The sequence below is a fragment of the Pristis pectinata genome, chromosome 13 (genome assembly GCF_009764475.1).
Source record: "Pristis pectinata isolate sPriPec2 chromosome 13, sPriPec2.1.pri, whole genome shotgun sequence".
Classification (NCBI taxonomy): Eukaryota; Metazoa; Chordata; class Chondrichthyes; order Rhinopristiformes; family Pristidae; genus Pristis; species Pristis pectinata.
In genome coordinates this window covers 39,685,935-39,706,582 of record NC_067417.1, presented here as the reverse complement: position 1 = coordinate 39,706,582, position 20,648 = coordinate 39,685,935, and the positions used below count along the sequence as shown (strand labels likewise).

At 40.6% G+C, this 20,648-nt stretch overlaps 1 protein-coding gene across 4 annotated transcripts in view; it reads left to right on the top strand.

Moving 5' to 3' along the window:
• fhod1 (formin homology 2 domain containing 1) overlaps positions 1-20,648 on the top strand; it is a 240,770-nt gene that overhangs the window by 108,486 nt on the left and 111,636 nt on the right. For all 4 annotated transcript variants that reach the window (XM_052028120.1, XM_052028119.1, XM_052028118.1 and 1 more), the window contains exons 4-5: positions 3,032-3,099; positions 18,920-19,025. In XM_052028120.1, coding sequence (XP_051884080.1) covers positions 3,032-3,099; positions 18,920-19,025 — 174 coding nt within the window. The remainder of the gene's footprint in view (positions 1-3,031; positions 3,100-18,919; positions 19,026-20,648) is intronic.

Here is a 20,648-nt window from a genome sequence, read left to right as displayed (position 1 = left end):
TTTGTTATAGTTATCTGCTGTTATTTCTCTCCCCCCCCCCCCCCCCCCCCGCCCCACCCCGCTTTGATCTGTTTGGTGTTGCTCTTTGATTTCCCTCCAATCATCTTGCTGCCCTAAGAGCAGGCTGTGTACATCCTATTCCAAGCCTTCTGTCTCTTGTTTTCTGATGTAATCCATGGTATGAACCCAACAAAACCACACGTTTTTTTTGTCTTGTTCATAACATTGCTTTTGTCATTTTAACTTTCTGGTGTTCTTAATGCTGACAATAGGCTATCGAAAGAACTGGTTACCCAGAATATTTTCTGTTAGATTTCCTCTACTGGCAGCAATATTGAGAGGTATAAGAAACTGCAGTTGCTGGAATCTAGAGCAAAAAACAAACTGCTGGAGGAACTCAGTGGGTTGAGCAGCATCTGTGGAGGCAAAGGGATAGCTGACATGTTGGGTTGTAACCTTGCATCAGGACTGAGAGTGTGGAGGGAAGATATAAAGACGTGAGAGGGAAGAGTGAGACGGGGACTGGTAGGGTTATGACCCAAAACATCAACTATACCTTTGCTTCCATAGATGCAGCTTGACTCACTGAGAGTTACTCCAGCAGTTAATTTCTTACAGTAAAGAGACACAGGCCATTGGGTTGTACAGCAGGTTGTACAGATTGACACCATATTATGTATCCTAGAACACACAGACCATTGTACTCAATAAAACTGGCTTCTGAAATGTTTGTGAGAAAAACTTAATTATAAAATGTTACTTAAGATGTTTAGAATGGCAGAAGCTCAGACTATGGGAGAAGAAATGAGCAGTCCATCGAGCTCACTGCATAGGCTTTGTAAAAATTGGGGAAAAAAGCTACAGATGCTGGAAATCTGAAACAAAAACAGAAAACCCAGAAACATTGACCAGGCCAGGCAGCAAATGTGGAAAGAAACATCTGACTCGAGGTTTTTGACCTGAAACATCGTCTGTTTCCTTTTCCGTAGATGCTGACTGACTTGCTGAGTGATTCCAGCATTTTCTGTTTTTGGTCCAGAATCTATATTTGGATTTTGAGCTCAGGCCCACTCCCCCAATTCCTAGCTCCATGTAAAAAATCAACCAATCCCATGCTGGATTACAAGGCCACTTCTCAACTCATTGGTCGAGCTCCCTACGTTTTAGCCAGGAATTATGTCCTTTTGAGCCTGTCCTGTATGTTCACAATGTAATTGAGGTGGTAGGGAAGGTTGTAAGGTGGGCTGATATAGGGGAAGGCAGAAACCCAGGGTTCCTCTAATCCTTTACCTTTTTAGTCTGTGTGAGAAAGGCAAGTTCCCCAAGTTTATTCCTCCACATCTTATACAAGGTTGTCAGTTTAAATGATTGTACTTGAGAGTAGTCTTTCCCAGGGCACCAGTGCTCAATTCAAGAGGGCATGGCTTTAAAGTAATGGGTAGGAAGTTCAAGGGAGATGTCAGAGGAAGGTTTTTTTTACCCAGAGTGTGGTTGGGGTGTGGAATGCGCTGCCTGGGGCGGTGGTGGAGGCAGGTACATTGGTCAAATTCAAAAGATTACAAGATAAGCATATGGAGGAATTTAAAATATGTGGGAGGAAGGGGTTAGATAGTCTTAGGTGAGGTTTAAAGGTTGGTACGACATTGTGTGCCAAAGGGCCTGTATTATGCTGCACTGTTGTATGTTCTATAATGCATGAGCTATGTGGGGATCATGGAAAGTTTAATTCCAGAATGCTATGAATGTGCATTTATTTTAAATTGTTCCAAACAGCCAAATAAAATTCTAACAGAACATACCTTTAACAGAGCAGCATCCGTGAAGCGAAATGCAGCTCACCAATTCAGGCCACTGACCTTTCATCAAAAGTGGAAACAACACCAATTGGCCTGGATTCATTTGCAGCAGCGTTTCTTGGGTTCAAGAGGACCCATTAATGTAGTTAAGACACCTCTACTTCTAAGGTTCCTTTCTTTCTGAAGAAACTGTCAATGTTCTCTATTCATGAAGTGTTGGTGAAAGATTTCAGGCACAAAGGGAATTTCAGCTTGTAATTTCTATAACCCAGATTCTCACAGTGGTGTCGATTTTAGTGCAGAAGGTATAGAATTGTGCTTGCTGTTGACCTTTTTTGGGTGTCTTGGCAAGCATTGAGGGGAGTGTGCATAAAGTGTGAGATAATTTACCTGAACACAAAACTAATTAATTTGCTCTTGGACTCTGTCACTCTACAGTGGTGACCTTTTAACTTGGAGCTCTTAATTTTGCACCATGACAGGTCCTCTCCAGGTTACAGCAGGGTTCTGTTCCTTTGAACTGTTTGTTAACCGGACTGTTTGCATGTCAGAAAAGCAGCTGTGAATTGAGTTCTCAGGCTGCAGAAGATGCTTGCAGCCCCACAGTGGCTGGCAAGTCCATCCTGCCAATCTCCCAAGTGCTCGATCGTAACTGTGGGCTGTCCAAAGTTGGCTGGGGAGGAATCTGTGGTTCCATTTTGTTTTACAGTAGCTGTATTCTAATTTCTGCAGCTATTGTTTGACATTATACTGCATCGCTTATCGCATTAGCACCCATCTCTGCATCACATGCATCCCCAGCAGTGTCATCCCTGGAAGTGTCTTGCCTCTTGTTGGCCCTGGGGTTTATTACCTAGAATACTGCTGCTTCAGTGGATCCGTTGCCACTGCTTCTCAAGATCAGGAACTCTCCGTCCACAGTGTCTGGCAGGGTTTAATCTGTGAAGCCAGGACTGACAGCGAGGCCAGTTCATGGAGCAGAACAAAGTTATTCTGATACAAGTGTGATTATGTTTTTCAGGGATTCAATGATTTTTAAAAGCACAGCATTGACGTGTCACTGGTGCTAATTATAGTTTCTAATGCAGGCTTGAGGAATCACAATTTTTGGATCAATGTCTTTTGTTGGATTAACATCTTTTAAAAAATTGTTTTGATTTTATGATTTTAATTAAGGGTCATGACCTTAGAGCTGTTTATGATAATAACTTAACATTTACTAATTTCATTTACAGAAAAGCTGTACAACTCAACAGGCCCTGATTTAAGAAGATCACTTTTCTCTTTGAAACAGCTATTTCAGGTACTGTAACCATCCAAAATTTAAAGAAATCTACATTTTATAATGCTTGCATAGAAATTTTCAAAAATTACTACAATCATACAAGCCATTTAAACCAGTCAGCCAGAGATGTTTTCACCCTCAGTGAGAAATAGTGGTCCTTTTTAATCTAGTGCTCATCCACCTACTTTTGACCTGCCACATTGTCAATGGGCTCTTCTTCAACATTTCTATTCTAGGCAAGGTCTCTTTGCAAACAACCAGCATTGTTGAGGTCTCTGAGATACCACAGCCTGGAGTTGTGGTGCAGACCCAGAACATGTTTTAATAGAGTGTCTGCTGACTAAATTCATTGGCACTCTCCTTGAGCTGGACCTGGTCACCAAGAATACTGTTGCTATGTTTAGAGTATATGCAACCACCTATTAGATAACACTCCATATTTCTTCTCCCCATTTCCTTCATTTGTCCATACAATTGAATTTGCAATGCCAATACCATTTCTGCCTTGGTCATCAACTTGCTCTGTTCTGAATCTCTTGCATTTGGTGTTGTGCCTGCTTCCTCATACTGGATTCTTCCCTGACTGGAAATTGCCCATTTGATCCACCTTCTCCCAAGATTTCAAATCATTAAATATGTTTTCCACAATGTCCTGTACTCTGTGAGGTAATAATAAAATATACTGTAATTTGTATAAATCTCATAACAGATTACATCCTAGTAAATTCACATAATGTTCTGTAAAGACACAGTGTGTTGCTTGTAGCAATTTAAGCTTTTCTATAGGCTTGTCCTTACCTCTTGACTTTTCAGTACTGTTTGTGATAAAGCCCAGAGTACCAGTGGCTTTTTATACTACTCTGTCATCCTGAAATTCTGCCTTTAATGTCCAATGAATTTACCCCACCTTGTTATTTTGGTCTTCCACAGTATTAAACATATTAAAATCTTATATAAACATGTGTCAGATTTTATATATAAAGGTATTCATTGATTTACAAATGTTTGACTTGTGAATTTTGGCTTTGGACTCTTCAGGTGCAGGTCTTGATTTACAGATCTATTTTACACCATGCTTTGTCATTAGGAGATGTTGCAAAATACCACATTACATTTTATCTAGCCACCTTAATTTGTGAAATCCAGCCTAATGGAACATTTTCCAGGAATGCTGCATCCCTTTTGAAAATTGAGGAATGGTTGTACTTCCGATTTGCTTAAATATCTAAGCTGTTTGAGAAGTTTTTAGAACACTACAGCACAATACAGGCCCTTTGGCCTACAATGTTGTGCCGACATTTTATCCTGCTCTAATATCTATCTAACCCTTCCCTCCCATTTCTCTATCATTCATGTGGCTATCTAAGAGTCTCTTAAATGTCCCAAATGTATCTGCCCCCACAACCTCTGCCGGCACCCACCACTCTCTGTGTGAAAAACCTACCTCTGACATCCCCCTTACACCTTCCTCCAATCACCTTAAAATTATGCCACCTTGTGTTAGCCATTTTTGCCCTGGGAAAAGGTCTCTGACTGTCCACTCGATCTATGGCTCTTATCATCTTGTACACCTCTATGAAGTCATCTCTCATCCTCCTCCTCTCCAAAGAAAAAAGCCCTAATTCACTCAACCTATCCTCATAAGACATGCTCTCCAATCCAGGCAGCATCCTGGTAAATCTCCTCTGCACCTTCTCTATAGCTTCCACCTCCTTCCTATAATGAGGTGACCAGAACTCATGAGGCGGGAATGTTTAATTTAGTTGTAGGGGAGGGTTTAAACTGATCTGGCAGGGGGATGGAAACCAGGATGTTAGGTTACAAGATGCTAAGGTAAGGGAGGAAGTTTATAGAAACAAGTCCAATGAGGATGGCAAGAAGGACAGGCAGGTGAGAAGTCAGGATAATTTGCTGAATAATAGAAGTACAACAAATCAGGACGTTAGGATACAGAATGTTAGGATAGGGGATGAGGTATATAGGAACATGTCTAAGATAGTATGTAGTGAAGATGGTAAGAAGGATAGACAGGTGGAAAGTCAGGATAATCTGCTGAACAATAGAAGTACAACAAAATTAATAGCAGATACCAGACTAAACGTACTATATTTAAATGCACGTAGCATTAGGAATAAAGTAGATGACCTAGTGGCACAACTACAGGTTAATAAATACGACATTGTGGCAATCACCGAGTCATGGCTTTATGATGGATGTGATTGGGAACTGAATGTCCAGGGGTACACAGTGTATAGGAAGGATAGGCGGGTAGGCAGAGGGGGAGGTGTGGCCATGATGGTTAGTAGTGATATAAAATCGATAGAAAGGAAGGATATTGGGTCAGAGGAGGTGGAATCCTTGTGGGTGGAGCTAAGAAATAGCAAGGGTAAAAGGACAATAGTAGCAGTCATATATAGGCCCCCTAATAGCAGTCAGCAAGTGGACGATAAGTTGCAGTTTGAGATAGAAAAAGCATGCCAGAGTGACAATGTGAAGATAATTATGGGGGATTTTAACATGAAGGTGGACTGGGAAATCCAGAATGGCGGTAGAACTCAGGAGAGTGAGTTTGTGGAATGTCTAAGGGACGTTTTTCTAGAGCAACTTGTTGAAGTGCCCACCAGGGGATCGGCTGTTTTGGATTGGGTGCTGTGTAATGAACCGGAGGTGATTAGGGAACTAAAGGTAAAGGAACCACTAGGAACCAGTGATCACAATATGCTTGAGTTCAGTTTCAAGTTTGAGAAGGAGAAACTGATAACTGGTGTATCGATATTTCAGTGGAACAAAGGAAATTACAATGGTATGAGAGAGGAGTTGGCCCAAATTGATTGGAAGAGTAAGCTAGCTGGAGGGACGGCAGAGGAGAAATGGAAGGAATTTCTACAGGAAATAAGGAAAATGCAGGATAGATATATGCCAAGAAAAAAGGTTTTGAATGGAAAAAAGGCACAAATGTGGATAATGAGAGAGGTGAACACTAAAATAAAAGCAAAAGGGGCAGCGTACAAAGAAGCAAAAATTAGTGGGAAAACAGAAGACTGGGAAGCTTTTAAAAACCTGCAGAGAGAAACTAAGAAGGCCATTAGGAAAGAAAAGATGAATTATGAAAGGAAGTTGGCAGATAACATTCGAAAGGATACTAAGAGTTTTTTTAAATACATAAGGAGTAAAAGAGAGACACGGGTTGATATAGGACCAATTGATAACGGTGCAGGAGCTATTATAATGGATGATAGACAGGTGGCAGAGGAATTGAATGAATATTTTGCATCGGTCTTCACCGTGGAGGACATCAGCAATGTGCCGGTTAGTCAGGAGTCTCACGAAATGGAACTAAGTTCAGTTAAGATTATTAGGGAGAAGGTGCTAGGAAAACTAAATGGGCTAAAGACTGATAAGTCTCCTGGACCGGATGAGGTGCATCCCCAGGTTCTGAAGGAGGTGGCTTTAGAGATAGCGGAGGCATTGGAGATAATTTTCCAGAAATCGATAGATTCCGGCATGGTTCTGGAGGACTGGAGGGTTGCAAATGTAGTTCTGTTGTATAAGAAAGGTGGGAGGCAGCATAAAGGAAATTACAGACCTACTAGTCTGATGTCAGTAGTGGGAAAATTATTGGAATCTATCCTCAAGGATGGGGTTACGGAATACCTAGAGGCGCAAGGCAAGATAGGTCCTAGCCAACATGGTTTTGTGAAGGGAAGATCCTGCCTGACCAACCTATTGGAGTTTTTTGAAGAAATCACAGGTAGGGTGGATAAGGGAGAGGCGGTAGATGTTGTGTATTTAGACTTTCAAAAGGCCTTTGATAAGGTGCCTCACAAGAGACTGATTAATAAGATGAGAGGTCATGGAATTACGGGTAGGATAACAGAATGGGTGGAGCATTGGCTGGTTGACAGGAAGCAAAGAGTGGAAATAAAAGGATCTCGTTCTGGTTGGTTACCGGTTACTAGTGGTGTGCCGCAGGGGTCGGTGTTGCGACCGCTCCTTTTTACCTTGTACGTTAACGATTTGGATAATGGAATAAATGGTTTCGTGGCTAAGTTTGCGGATGACACCAAGATAGGTGGAAGAGTAGGGAGTATTGAAGAGATAGGAAGGTTGCAGAGGGACCGAGACAGTTCAGGAGAATGGGCAAGGAAATGGCAGATGAGATTCAATGTTGAGAAATGTGCAGTTGTACACTTTGGAAGCAGAAATAAGCGGGCAAATTATTATCTAGGAGGAGAGAAAATTCAAAGTACGGAAGTACAAAGGGACTTGGGGGTACTCGTGCAGGATACCTTAAAGGTTAACCACCAGGTCGGATCGGTGGTAAAGCGAATGCTATGTTGGCATTCATTTCGAGAGGTATAGTGTATAAAAGTAAGGAAGTGTTGATGAGGCTCTACGGGGCACTAGTGAGGCCTCATTTGGAATATTGTGCGCAGTTTTGGGCCCCACATCTTAGGAAGGATGTGCTGACGTTGGAGAGGGTTCAGAGGAGATTTACGAGGATGATTCCAGGAATGAAAGGGCTTACGTATGAGGAGCGTTTGTCGGCTCTTGGACTGTACTCACTGGAGTACAGAAGAATGAGAGGGGACCTCATAGCGACATTTAAAATATTGATAGGAAAGGACAGAGTAGATGTGGCTAGGCTGTTTCCCTTGGTGGGTGAGTCCAGGACCAGAGGGCACAATCTTAGAATTAGAGGGTACAGTTTCAAAACAGAGATGAGGAAAAATTTCTTTAGCCAGAGGGTGGTGAGTTTGTGGAACTCCTTGCCACGTACAACAGTAGAGGCAAGATCAGTGGGGGCGTTCAAGGAGGAGATAGATAGATATCTAAATAGTCAGGATATCAAGGGATATGGGGATAAGGCCGGAAATTGGGATTAGAACAGGTTTTTTTTCCCCATTCCCCATTTCTCATTTCTTTTTTTCCCTTTCCTTGGAGCAGACTCGATGGGCCAAATGGCCTGCTTCTGCTCCCTTGTCTTGTGATCTTGTGAACTGAACACAATACCCCAGTGTGGTCTACCCAGAGTTGTATAGAGCTGCAACATTACCTCGCAGCTCTTGAACTCAATACCCTGACTAATGAAGGCCAACACACCATACGCCTTCTTAACAATCCTATCGACCTGTGATTCAGCCTTGTTGTCCATTTAATTCACTGTGTCCTAATCCCTCTCCAACTTCTCCCATAACCCCAGATCACTGTGAGCAACGCCACTGAAGGTCTCCTTCTTGTTATGCAGAAAAAAAAACACAAAAAGGCACAGGCAACTTAGTCACATTTGCATGTACTTGTGTTTTTAACTGCTGCTGTGGTTGTGATTATAGCTGTTGCTTGAGCTGAAAGTGGTTCATTTACTGGGAAACTCTTCAGACCAGTCTGCAGTCTTGATTTGAACTAAATTAGAAGAACCTAAGAACACAGGAAACAGGAGCAGAAGTACCCAGTCAGCCCCTTGGACCTGTTCTGGCATTCCATAAGCTCATGGCTGATCTGGTCTTGGCCTAACAAACTTTACTGATCTCTCTCCATACCCCTGAGCTGGAGTCTCAACCTCCTAAGAGAAGAAATATCTACTCATTTACATCTACAGTGGGCAACGTCTTATTCTGAAACTATGCCCCCTAGTTCTAGATAACTCTACCATTGGGAACATATTCTCAGCATCCACCCTGTCAATCCCCTTCAGAATGTTTCAATACTATCACCTTTCATTTGCCGATACTCCATTGAATTAGAGGGTCAGTCTGCTAAATGTATCTTTGCATGTCAGCCACTTCATCTCAGGAATCAACTGTGTGAACTTCCATGTGCTGCCTTCAATGTAAGCACATCCTTCCTTGAATATCAAAAGCAAATCTTTATGCATTACTCTAGGTGTAGTGTCACCAGATGCCTGTAAGTTTGCATTAAGAATTTCCTACTTTTTTTACTCCATAACCCCTGCAATAAAGGCCAACAGTCCATTAGCATTCCTAATTGCATGCTGTACTACATGCTAACTTTTGGCATTTCATTTACTAGCTTCCTTTGTACTGCAATGTCTTATGGTCTCACTCCATTTAAATAACAATTTGCTTTTTCATTATTTTTTTCCGAAGTGGATGACCTTACATTTTGTTTTACATTATACTGCATCTGCCAACTTCTTGCTCACTCAGTCTGTCTTTATTCCTTTGTGGGCCCTTTGTGACCTCCTTGAAACTTGCTTACCAACTTATTTTTATATGATCAGCAATTTTGGCTAGAGTACACTACAATACAATACAACAGGATTTTTGTAAACAAAATAGCTCCTAGTTAGGTAGCCTATTGAAGTATCCTCATCCCTTCACAATTAAACCACTTTCACTTTTAGGGACATGATGGTGAAGTGGCTATTACTGAGTTCTGGATCATTGATTCAAGGATATGTTTGAATCTCACCTAGAGAGTTTAAATTAAATAAATCTGGTAGAAATGTAAAGCTAATCTTATCAACAGTGACCATGAAACTACCAGATTGTTGTAGAAACTCATCTAATTTGACTTTCATGGAAGGATGTCATTCCCATTTGGCCTGGCCGATATGCAAGTCCAGAACCACCAGTGCAGTTGACTGTTAACTGCTTCCTCAATTCTGGGATGGACAATAAGTTCTGGCATGGCAAGTGATGCCCATGTCCAATGAACAAATTTTTATGAAGTACACTGGTGTCCTATTTCCAACACCCACCACCCCTCCAACCCTGTTTCAGGCCTGGGTATTAATTCTGGATCTATCCCTGACAACTGTAACATCCCTCTGAGATGACAGGAGAATTTGTTTCACCTTCCAAAATAAATGGGACAAACTTAGAATTAATCCTGGAGGTTTCTGGTATTCACCGAGTCTGAACTAATTGCCGCTCCTTGACTCTATCATTCATACAATGAACAAAAGCATCAGTAACATCCTATAATTTATTTTTGCTTCTTAAGTGCTGGAAATATCCACAGTGAAGCCAGCATCTGTGGAGAGAGAAACAGTGTTAACAATTCAGTCTTGTACCTGAGGAGCCCCCAACCAGGAGAGTGACCAGCAGTGAGAGAGAGAAATGGAAGTACTGTTGGAGTCTGTGGGCTTGTAATGGATATTGGTCATTAACTCTCCCCTGAGGGGAAGATGGAAAAGTCAAGGAAAAGAGTCAAACATGGATCATGTGAAAGTCAGAAAAACAAGGGTAAGGAAATTTGTTGAGTTCTGCATGAAGCAACATTCCATGCAGTCATAAATATGCTGGAAAAAGTGGTGAGGGAGAAGGCTTGAGTAGGACTGAAACAAGATCATTCCAAATATCACACAGGCAGGCATAGCCACAAGGGTTTGCTTGTTGTTGATGTTATTCAATCTAAGAACAAGTTCAGCCAGATGAAGGAGGGTGATGGGGGAGAGGGACTGTTCGGGCCTCTGATCCAGGAGGAAGTAGTGGGGCCCTCAGGCCTTCTGGTGTGGAATGGATGTGTGGAGAGACTGGATATCCATGGTGAAAATGGGCCAGTTTGGTCCAGGTAACTGAGAACTGTCAGAACCGTGGAGGGCATTAGAAATATCACACATATAGGAGAAAAAGGGTGTTGGACAAGAGGAGAAAGAATAGAGTCAAGGCAGGAAGGAATAAGTTCTATGGGATAAGATTAGGCTGAAATAATTGGTCTATTAGGATCTTAGTGAGAAGGAGAAGCAGGATTGGGGGTTCAGAGGCTGGGGATTGTGGAGGTGAAATTTCCTGAGGAAATGAATTTGGTGACTGGGAGACAATCATCTGATGTTCATAGGGATGAGGGCCGTGGTCCAGAGGGAGGTATGAGGAGGTGTTAGAGAGCTGATGTTCAGCTTCACAAGATGGAGGTCAGTATAGCAAACAACAACAAGACCATCCTAGTTGGCAGGTTTGGTGAGAACATGAGGGTTGGTCCTTGGTGAGCGAAATGCTGCAGGTCAGTGGATCGATTGGAGCACTTTCTGTTTTTATACCAATCTCTCATTTGTAACTACACTTGGAAGAACAAGGTTGGAGCAAAATTATTCCACCCCTTCATTTCTGGTAATAGGATTTATTATCCGTGAAACAATTCACCATTGTTCTTCTAAAGTATGTTAACTTGCCAGCTTGAATTTACTCATTACTTGAATATGCTCATTATGTGGCACGTGGGCACGTTCTCCATATCTTTCTAGAATCTAGAAATATTCACATAAGAACTCACATAAGGTAGGTTCTGTGCTCGTGGATATTAGAGGCATTCAGGAATAAGAGGACAAGGTAGGATGATGGTGTTGAGGTAGAAGATTAGCCATGATCTTATTGACTGGTGGAGCAGTTTTGGGCCAAATGGCCTGTTCCTGCTCCTATTTTTTAATTCTTATGATCATCTGGTACTCATTTGGACCTACCAGTACCACTTCCTGTTTGCTGAATTTTAGGAAAGGTTCATAAAATGTTCTAACCTAATATTTTTTCAATCTCTGGCTGAAACATATGGAGCTCATTAATTTGATTATGTAATGAAGCTTGTTGCTTACAGTAAATGCAGGATCATATATCAAATATCCTTGAGCAATTTATTACTGTACTTGCATCAGTTTCATTTGATCTTCTCTAGCACCATCACCTCTTTCCTCCCCCCCACCACACACACAATTCCAGTCTTTTAACTAAACAAAAAGACAGGTCTCTTATTCTCAAGTTGCAAACTTCTGGCAAGACACACAGGCTGACAAAATAAGACTGGAAAATAGAGGAAATGCACAGCAAGTCTGTCAGCATCTGGAAAGAGACAAGTTAAATTCAGACTCTTCCCCAGAGCCCTGCTTTCCATTTTGTTTTGAATTATTGGCCTTGGCTCTTCTCAGTAGCATTCTGTGATGTCCTACTAATAATTGGAGGATTGTGTTTGTATTTCATGACAGAATACTTGGATTCCCCCACCACATATACTGTGCAGGTGCACCACTGAGCACCTTGCAGTATAACGTACCAAGAACTTCCAGTCTAAACATGACACATTAAATTACTGCATCATCAGCCCAACTAGGATAGTAGTAAATCATAAATTTAACCACAGAATAGTATGTTGGTGCACCATCAGTTGATATTTGGTACAGTACATGTGTACATATGCCAGTGTATTGTTTGTCTGCACTACAGTTCAATCACTCAGTCTATGTGCAGTATGAATTGACTTAAATTCTTAAACCATTTGATATTTTTGAGTAGTAACATTAACATTAAAAAGCAGTGATTGCAAAGAGGGTAATAATTGGCAGATAAAATCTTTTCATTCTGAAGTTAAAAATGACTAATAATTTAAAAATTAATCAGGAATATGTCTTATAGAAACCTATTTTGAAAAGATACAAGTATATAATATGATTGCATTGTTTTATGTCAGCCCCCTTTTTTAAACATGCTGGCTGTCACTGATTTCTAGTTCTGAGGAATGGGATTTTTGGCAAGTGAAAAGATTGCTTGCAAGTAAAAAGTTGATTCGGTACACTTACACATACAATAAGTACTAAACTTGAAAATGCTGAAATTTAATTGATTTTCAAATATGAATTTAGAGCATTCCCAAATATTTTTAAATCTTTAATTCACAGAATGACTCAATATAACTTCATGAGTTAAAATGGAGATTGGAAGAAATTATTGTGACGTGTTTTTTTAAAATTATGATTGCAGCATTTATGCTGGAGGGTATTTGTGACCTGCTCTGCTCCCTTTAAGTCCCTTGCTTTTGTGCATTTTTTCCTAATCTGGCCGCCTCCTATTTGCTTCCTTGGCTTTTGGCAGAGCTGTCTTTTATCAGGGAATTCTGAGCTGGAACCTACCTGATATTTATTCCTCCTTTCTAATGAAACAGTCAATATTCTTCCTGTGAATAAATCTCAAAGCTTTGGATTATTAACAGTTCTAGTTACAGAAGCATTAGGTTTCCCAGGTCCTGAAAGGCTAAATGTGTACCTTTTACTTGTATGTTTCTTAGTTTTGCCACAAGCATGTGTGTAAAACAAAATAGAGGTAGAACCATAAACATAACATTCTTTATTGAAGGCAGGAACTCTCAGTAGTGTCCAGGTACAAAAATGTATCAAAAGTTAGTTCTTAAAGGTATACTAAACTAGCATAACACACAGCTTTCCCTACATTTACTTAACTATATTAATAGGTGGTTGTAAATTTTACCAGATACAAACTCACTCAATCTCATCTTTCTTCACTGACCTCTTCACTGTAAGCTGCTTTTACATCTCTGAAGGATCCACTCCAGGTTTTAGTGATCTTGGTTGATTCCTTTCCCAGGTAGGCCTCGTACATGGTATTTGAAAACCAAACAACTGCAGAGGCTGGAAAACTGAAATAAAACCACAAAATACTCAGCAGATCAGCCAACATCTGTGGAGAGAGAAAAACAGAATTAACATTTCAAGTCAATGACCATCAGAGACTAAGAGGAAATAATAGTCCCTTCCAAAATTTGATAGATTATGGAGCTGTTCCTGTAGATCAAAAGGTGGGAAATGTAATCCCACTATTTAAAAAAGGAGGTATCGAGAAAACAAGTTAGCCTACATCAGCACGGCACGGTAGTGTAGTGGTTAGCATAACGCTCTACAGCGCCAGCGACCCGGGTTCAAATCCGGCCACTGTCCGTAAGGAGTTCTCCCCGTGCCTGCACGGGTTTCCTCCGGGTGCTCTGGTTTCCTCCCACATTCCAAAGACGTACGGGTTAGGAAGTTGTGGGCGCGCTGTGTTGGTGCCAGAAGCATGGCCAACGTCTTTTTTTTCTTTCTTTTCTTTCTTTTTCAATCTTTTTATTAGTTTCCAAATTAATACAGATTAATATATAACATCAATGTTTGTACATGGAATACAAAGAGATCAGGAGAACAATCATGGCATAGATAATCATAAAGAATAATAAAATATAAAAAAAAATCTGTAGATCCCACGATCTCTTAGTAAATGAATATAATATAAAAGAAAGGAAAGAAAAAGATTTATTGTGTATGTAAAAGAAAAGAAAAAACCCAAATCAATAAGAAAAATTATAAACAATATATCAAACCAAACTAAAAAGAAAAATTTCAAAAGAAAAAAAAACAAAAAAAAAGACTGGACTGAAATTTCTCAGTAGAAACAGCAATATTATGTCGTCAACTCCGTTCCTCTAAATTGGAAAGTTATTGAAGAGGAATCTATATCATGTGAAAATATTGAATAAATGGACTCCAAATATCTTCAAATTTAAGCGAAGGATCAACAGTACCACTCCTAATTTTTTCCAAGTTTAAACATGATATAGTTTGAGAGAACCATTGAAAAGTAGTCGGGGGTATTGGATCCTTCCATTTAAGCAAAATGGATCGTTTGGCCATTAATGTAACAAAGGCAATCATACGGTTAGTGGATGCAGCTAAATGGCCAGATTCTATCCTTGGTAATCCAAAAATTGCAGTGATAGGGTGAGGTTGTAAATCAATATTCTATACATTTGAAATAATGTTAAAAATGTCTTTCCAGTATTTTTCCAAAAGAGGACAGGACCAAAACGGGTCAGAGAAGCCACATTCGATTTACATCTGTCACATATAGGATTTATATGGTGATAAAAACGGGCTTGCTTATCTTTTGACATATGGGTCCTGTGAACTACCTTAAACTGTATCAAAGAATGTCTGGCACAACATCTTATCAGATCAGTGAAAGGGAAAATGCTTGAGCATAATAAAGGATGTAACACTTAGAAAATATCAATGGGATTAAACAAAATTAACATGGATTTATACAAGGGGAAATGTGCTTGAAAAAGCTACTGGAATATTTTGAGGAAACAACTGATAGAATAAATAACAGAGAACCAGTTGACATGGTGCAGTTGGATTTTCAGAAGGCCTTTGATAAATACCCACTTGAGATGTTAGTGTGCAAAATTAAAGCACCTGAGATTGGGAGTAATGTACATGCAACAATCAGTTGCCTCCTGGAGCATTCTACTCATTGCATGTGCATTGGGGATAACTGAGTCTGCTTATACCTCTGGGCCTCACTGGCATTTCAGCCCTGGCCACTGCCCGCCAGCATCAACCGTCTACCTAGAGAATCCTGTTCTCTATTTTCCTCACTGAGATCAGCTTCTACCTCAAATAACAACATCTCAAACCAAAGGCCGATGTAGTGTCCGTGGGTCCCTTTCTGTTGCTGCTTATGTTGGTACATAAACACTGATAGAGTTATCAACAAATCATAGAACATAGAACAGTACGGGCCCTTCGGCCCACGATGTTGTGCCGAACTATATGAACACCTCCTCCATGATCAATCTAACTCTTCCCTCCTGCACAGCCCATATCCCTCCATTTGTCTTACCACCATGTGCCTATCTAAGAGCCTTTTAAAGGTCCCTATTGTATCAGCCTCTACAACCACCCCTGGCAATGCGTTCCAGGCACCCACCACTCTGTGTAAAGAACCCACCTCTGACATCTCCCCTGGATCATCCTTTACTGAAGGCTGTAACTCTCCGCTGAACACAGTGTTTTGTACAACAGTGTATTGAAAGTAATAAAAGCACAAAACGCTGGATACATTCAGTCGATCAGGAGTATCTGTGGAAAGGGAAACAGAGTTAGTTAGCGTTTCAGGTTGAAGGCCCTTTGTCAGGTCTTTAACCTAAAATGTTAACTCTGTTTCTCCTTCCACAGATACCGCCTGATCCACGTGATGCTGCTGCAAGCAAGTTTTTCATTGTACCTGTACCTCACTGTACTTGTGCACATGACAATAAACTCGACGACTGATCTATTTCCACCATTCTGCTTTTGTTTCAGATTTTCAGTCTCTGCAGTTTTTTTTGTTTTTGGATCCTAAATATACACATTGTGGCATTACCTGTGTGTTGGGTGAAAACATCCAAGTAATACGCCCACTGTGAGATGTTCTGCTCCAGTGAGACCTTGCCCAATATCCTGCTTGCTTGTATGAGTGTTACTGGGAACCGGAAATATGATCCCAGCTGAAGAAGAGATGGAATAAGTACAACAATAGACCCAAATAGCCCCAGGGACTGGCACATTTTATGTGTCAAGGTTTTGATTGTATTACAAGGCAATTTTCATTGTTGCATTGGGTGAGTTTGAATTCAGCAGATGTAATGCCCTCAATGGTTCAAAATTAGCAGGTTATTACAGCACGCAAGGGAGCTTGCTGCACAATTTTTATTTGAAAATGGGAGCAATGATTAACAAAGTATTTAAATGAAATAAATACTTTGCTGCATTTTTAGTTTGTGCCTTGCAGCAAAATTACATCTGATGGGATCAAATTTTACTCCTCTTGTCAAAGATTATTCCTGGGTGACAGCCAGATTAATGTTTTGTTTGTGCGAATTTGAGAATCTCTATGTCTTTATCACTTTACACAAGACTCACCTTGTTGAAGTAGTGAATTAGCTGGATGTATGACAAAGCTAAATGCATGAAGCCAGCAAGATCTATTTACCAGTTAAGGTTTCTTGATTAAGCTTCTCAATTGTGCAAAGGAAATGCTGCCTTGTGTGAGGTGAGCGCTATACTTGGGGCGTTCTCAGACTACCTTCTATAGTGGTTTTCAGCGGCATAACTTGTGGAACTATTCAAGAAGAGCAGGAGATTCTCCTCTTCTACTCTACTGCACCCGTTCCTCGGGTAATGCTCCATGACACTCCACGTTCATTTAACTGATGTACAAGTGTTTAAAAGGGCAACTGTGTCAGCCTTGATGCTGCTATCTGGGCTTCAGGCTGATTCAATGAGAGTGACGTACTCAAATTGCTTTCAAGAACTGTGGTGATAAACATTTTGATTCCCATTCGGCACATAAGTGAGGTGTGCATAAATTCATAAATGGCCTTAACTGTTGCAATGATAACAAAATGCTGTAGTAACCTGCTAATTTTGAACCATTGCGGGCATTACATCTGCTGAATTCAAACTCACCCAATGCAACAATGTGCAATTGTAATATTACTTGTTAGCCAGTCTTGCTGCTCTTCTGTTGTTTAACTTCTGTTGTATTGATCTTCTCTTAAAGCAAGATATCAACCTATATCACTGAAATGTCAATCCTTTTACCCACTGACGTTTCAACAACATGTTATCTGAAACTTCACCTGAAATTTCCTATGACAAGGGAACCTTGGGGTGGAGTTCTATTCAGTTCATATTAATAACCTGTACTGACAATACGTTGCCTATATAGCTTTCCTGTCCTTTCTCTCCTTGGCCATTTTAGTGCTTTCATTTTGTTTTGACTATTTCCCTCCTGTGGTATTAATGCTTGCTGAGCTACAATTTCAAGTATCTTACACAGTGGGCTTTCTCTATGTCTGGTGATGAATACTGCCTGGCTACTCTACTCCAGCAGGCATTATAGTTGGCTGGATCTTGTCCTTTAGGCATATATCACAAAAATTTAAAGGAAGTCATTGCCACTCTGACCATGCTAGCTGAGAAAGACCTAAATCTGCTTCCCATCTGATCGGTGGCTTTGTAAGCTTTGACTCTTTTATGCAATGAGGGCTTCTGTTTCTGTCACCCTTTCAGCCAGTGGGCTCCAGACAATCGGTGCCTTTGAGGTGAAAACACTTCCCTTGACTCCCCTGTAATCTCACTGCCATTTACATCAAGTTTATCCCTTCTTGTTGTTGACCTTTCTACTATGGGAAATAGTTCCTCCCTATCTGGTCTTTTCAGGTCTCTGATAGTTGTGTACGCTCCTCAATTAAATCTCCTGTCAGCCCTTATGTTCCATAGAGGACAACTCCAGCCCACCCAACATCTGCTCATAACTACAATTCCCTATTGTCCTTTCACCTAAAAGAAGATCATGGGTGGCACCAAGCTGTGAATTTTTCTAAATCAAAGCCTAAATGCTTCTCTGCATTTTTCACTCCAAAGAATGATTCAATGATTAATTTGAGAACCGATTATAATATTTATGAAGTTGTCTGGTGTCTTTATTCCCTGGTGTCTTTTAACAACATATAAGAGGCATCGCAACAGGTACTTGAATGAGCAGGGCGTAGAGGGATGTGGAATTAATGCAGGCAAGTGGGTTTAGTATAGGTAGGCATGATGGTCAGCATTGACGTGATGGACCGAATGTCCTGTTTCTATGCTGTACAACTCTATAACTCTATGTAAATCTCCACCAATAGCACAATTGAATCTCTTTATTTTTCTTCATTTACTTTTTCTTTTCTCCTAGTTGTACCTGTATAGTTGGGAGCCTCATCCTGACATACTTGCAGAGCGATCTCTCTCATCTATTTAAGATCCTGGCATGATTTGCTATGAAGTGGGGGAATGGAATCGATGGGATTGTTCTGAGAACCAGCATGGACATGATGGGCTGAATGACCACCTCGGTTGACACAAAATATGAATTTACGTTCCTACGTTATTTCCTGCAGAGGCGGCTGTCAAAATAAATTGGTTTAGGATATTCTGAGGTTACGAAAGGCAACTTGCTGATGCAAATTCTTTTCAATAAGTCCCATCCTTTGCTGGCGATTGTTGTCCACACATGAACCAACAGTGTTGGCACACACTTTGTATTTAGATGCTGTCTGGCCTGCCAGGTAGCTCCGACTTTTTCTGTTTTTATCCATAACTAAGGTGCTGCCTCATATCCATAATCTATGTCAATCTGCAGTTTTTGTAGTGTGGGTTTATGCATGATATTTATTTAAAAAATCACATTTTTCTGTGACCACTACAAAATACATTGCTCTGCACTCCTTGCTGATATAATATCAATTTTGTCTATAGGATGACAAAGATCTGGTGCCTGAGTTTGTCAATGCTGAAGGACTGACATGCCTGATCAAAGTGGGAGCAGAGGCAGACCAGAACTACCAGAACTACATCTTAAGAGGTTGGTACTGTACCCTGATCTATCTCAGACACAACGGAAAGTGCTGGAAACACTCAGCAGGTTCCAGCATGAGCAGTTTTTTTGATTTTTAATTTGTTCCATTACCTTACTGCTACAGGATACTTTTACTCCAACATATTTTCTTCTTAATAAGACATGATTTAAATTGAGCACAAATTGGGATTAAGATTATATTTTAGTTCTCCCAAGTATAAGCCATCTGTAACTGATCAGATATCTGAAACATTATCATTTGTACTGTAAACTGAATCACAAACCCAGTCATCTGCAATCCTAGCCCAATGTTTGCACTGGTGATTATCCAGCCAAGCCTGACCCAATGGTGTTTGTTCAAATTCTGAGCACACTCCATTTGTTTCAGTTACAATTGAGGTTGAGCATTCAAACCAATGTAAGGAACAGTCACATCTTAGATCTGGAATAGCAGGTTCCCGACACCACTGTACCACTACTAACTAATAAATTCACAGAATTCAACCTTTATAAAGCAGTTTCACATGCCCCCTGATGTTAGCCCATACTGCATCTAATGAGCAGATCTGAGCATTTGGAGGCAGTTTGTTTTGTGTCACTGTCTCTCAGGTGCAAGTGAGGGGTTAACCATAGCATTCGTAATGATAAGTTTCTATTATCAGCCCAGCAGGCATCAGTAATCAATCAATGTTTTTGTTAAGAGGTGAAACCAGCTTTCATCTAAAGCTTTGTAGTTTGAAATTAGGATCTGTATTCTTTACTTATTGCTCCCCTTAAAAATAGATTTGGAGGCCCTTTGTCCAGAAACTCATTCTGACATTTATGTGCAGTTTTATCACAGTGGCCCAACTAGGAGAGCTGCTGCCTCACAGTGTCAGAGACCCAGATTCAGTCCTGACCTTGGGTGCTGTCTGTGTGGAGTTTATACTTTCTCCGTGTGACTGCTCAGGTTTCCTGCAGCTGCTCGTGTTTCCTCTCACATCCCGGAGATGTGCAAGTTGTTAGGTTAATTGGCCGTTGTAAATTGCCCCTAGTGGTAGAATCTGAGGGGAGTTGATGGGTATGTGGGGAGAGTAGATCACAGAGAAAATTAGTGGGGAATAGGATTGCTTTGTGATCTGGCATTGGCTGCCTCCTATGTTCTAATATGGAAATAAGATAGAGACCTCTGCGGTACTTGGTATCCAGAATCAACTTTGGCTCAGTTGGTAGCATTCCTGCCTCTGCATCAGAAGGCTGTTGGGTCAAGTCCTACTTTATAGACCCAAGTTCAAAAACCTAGCCTTACTACCTAGCCAGTGCTGTTCTGAGAGACTGCTGCAGGTTCTGTCTTTCAAATGTAGTGTCATACAATAAAATCGCTTTCTCGAGTGGAGATAAAAGACCCCATGGGACAATCTTGAAGAAGAGCAGAGCAGTTACCTCTGTGGTCCGAGATGTATATCCCTCCATCAGCATTGCTATTTGGAAGAGCTTGTATTTTTTAAACATTGATTGTGAATTTTTAAATTCCTCCGCATTCCTGTCAGATTCTTTATGTGGGTTATTTGCATACACTTTTGTTTCCTTAACATATTTAATTTCTCCCCATTGTCATCAAGATGAGCTCTTATATTATCATTTTTCCTT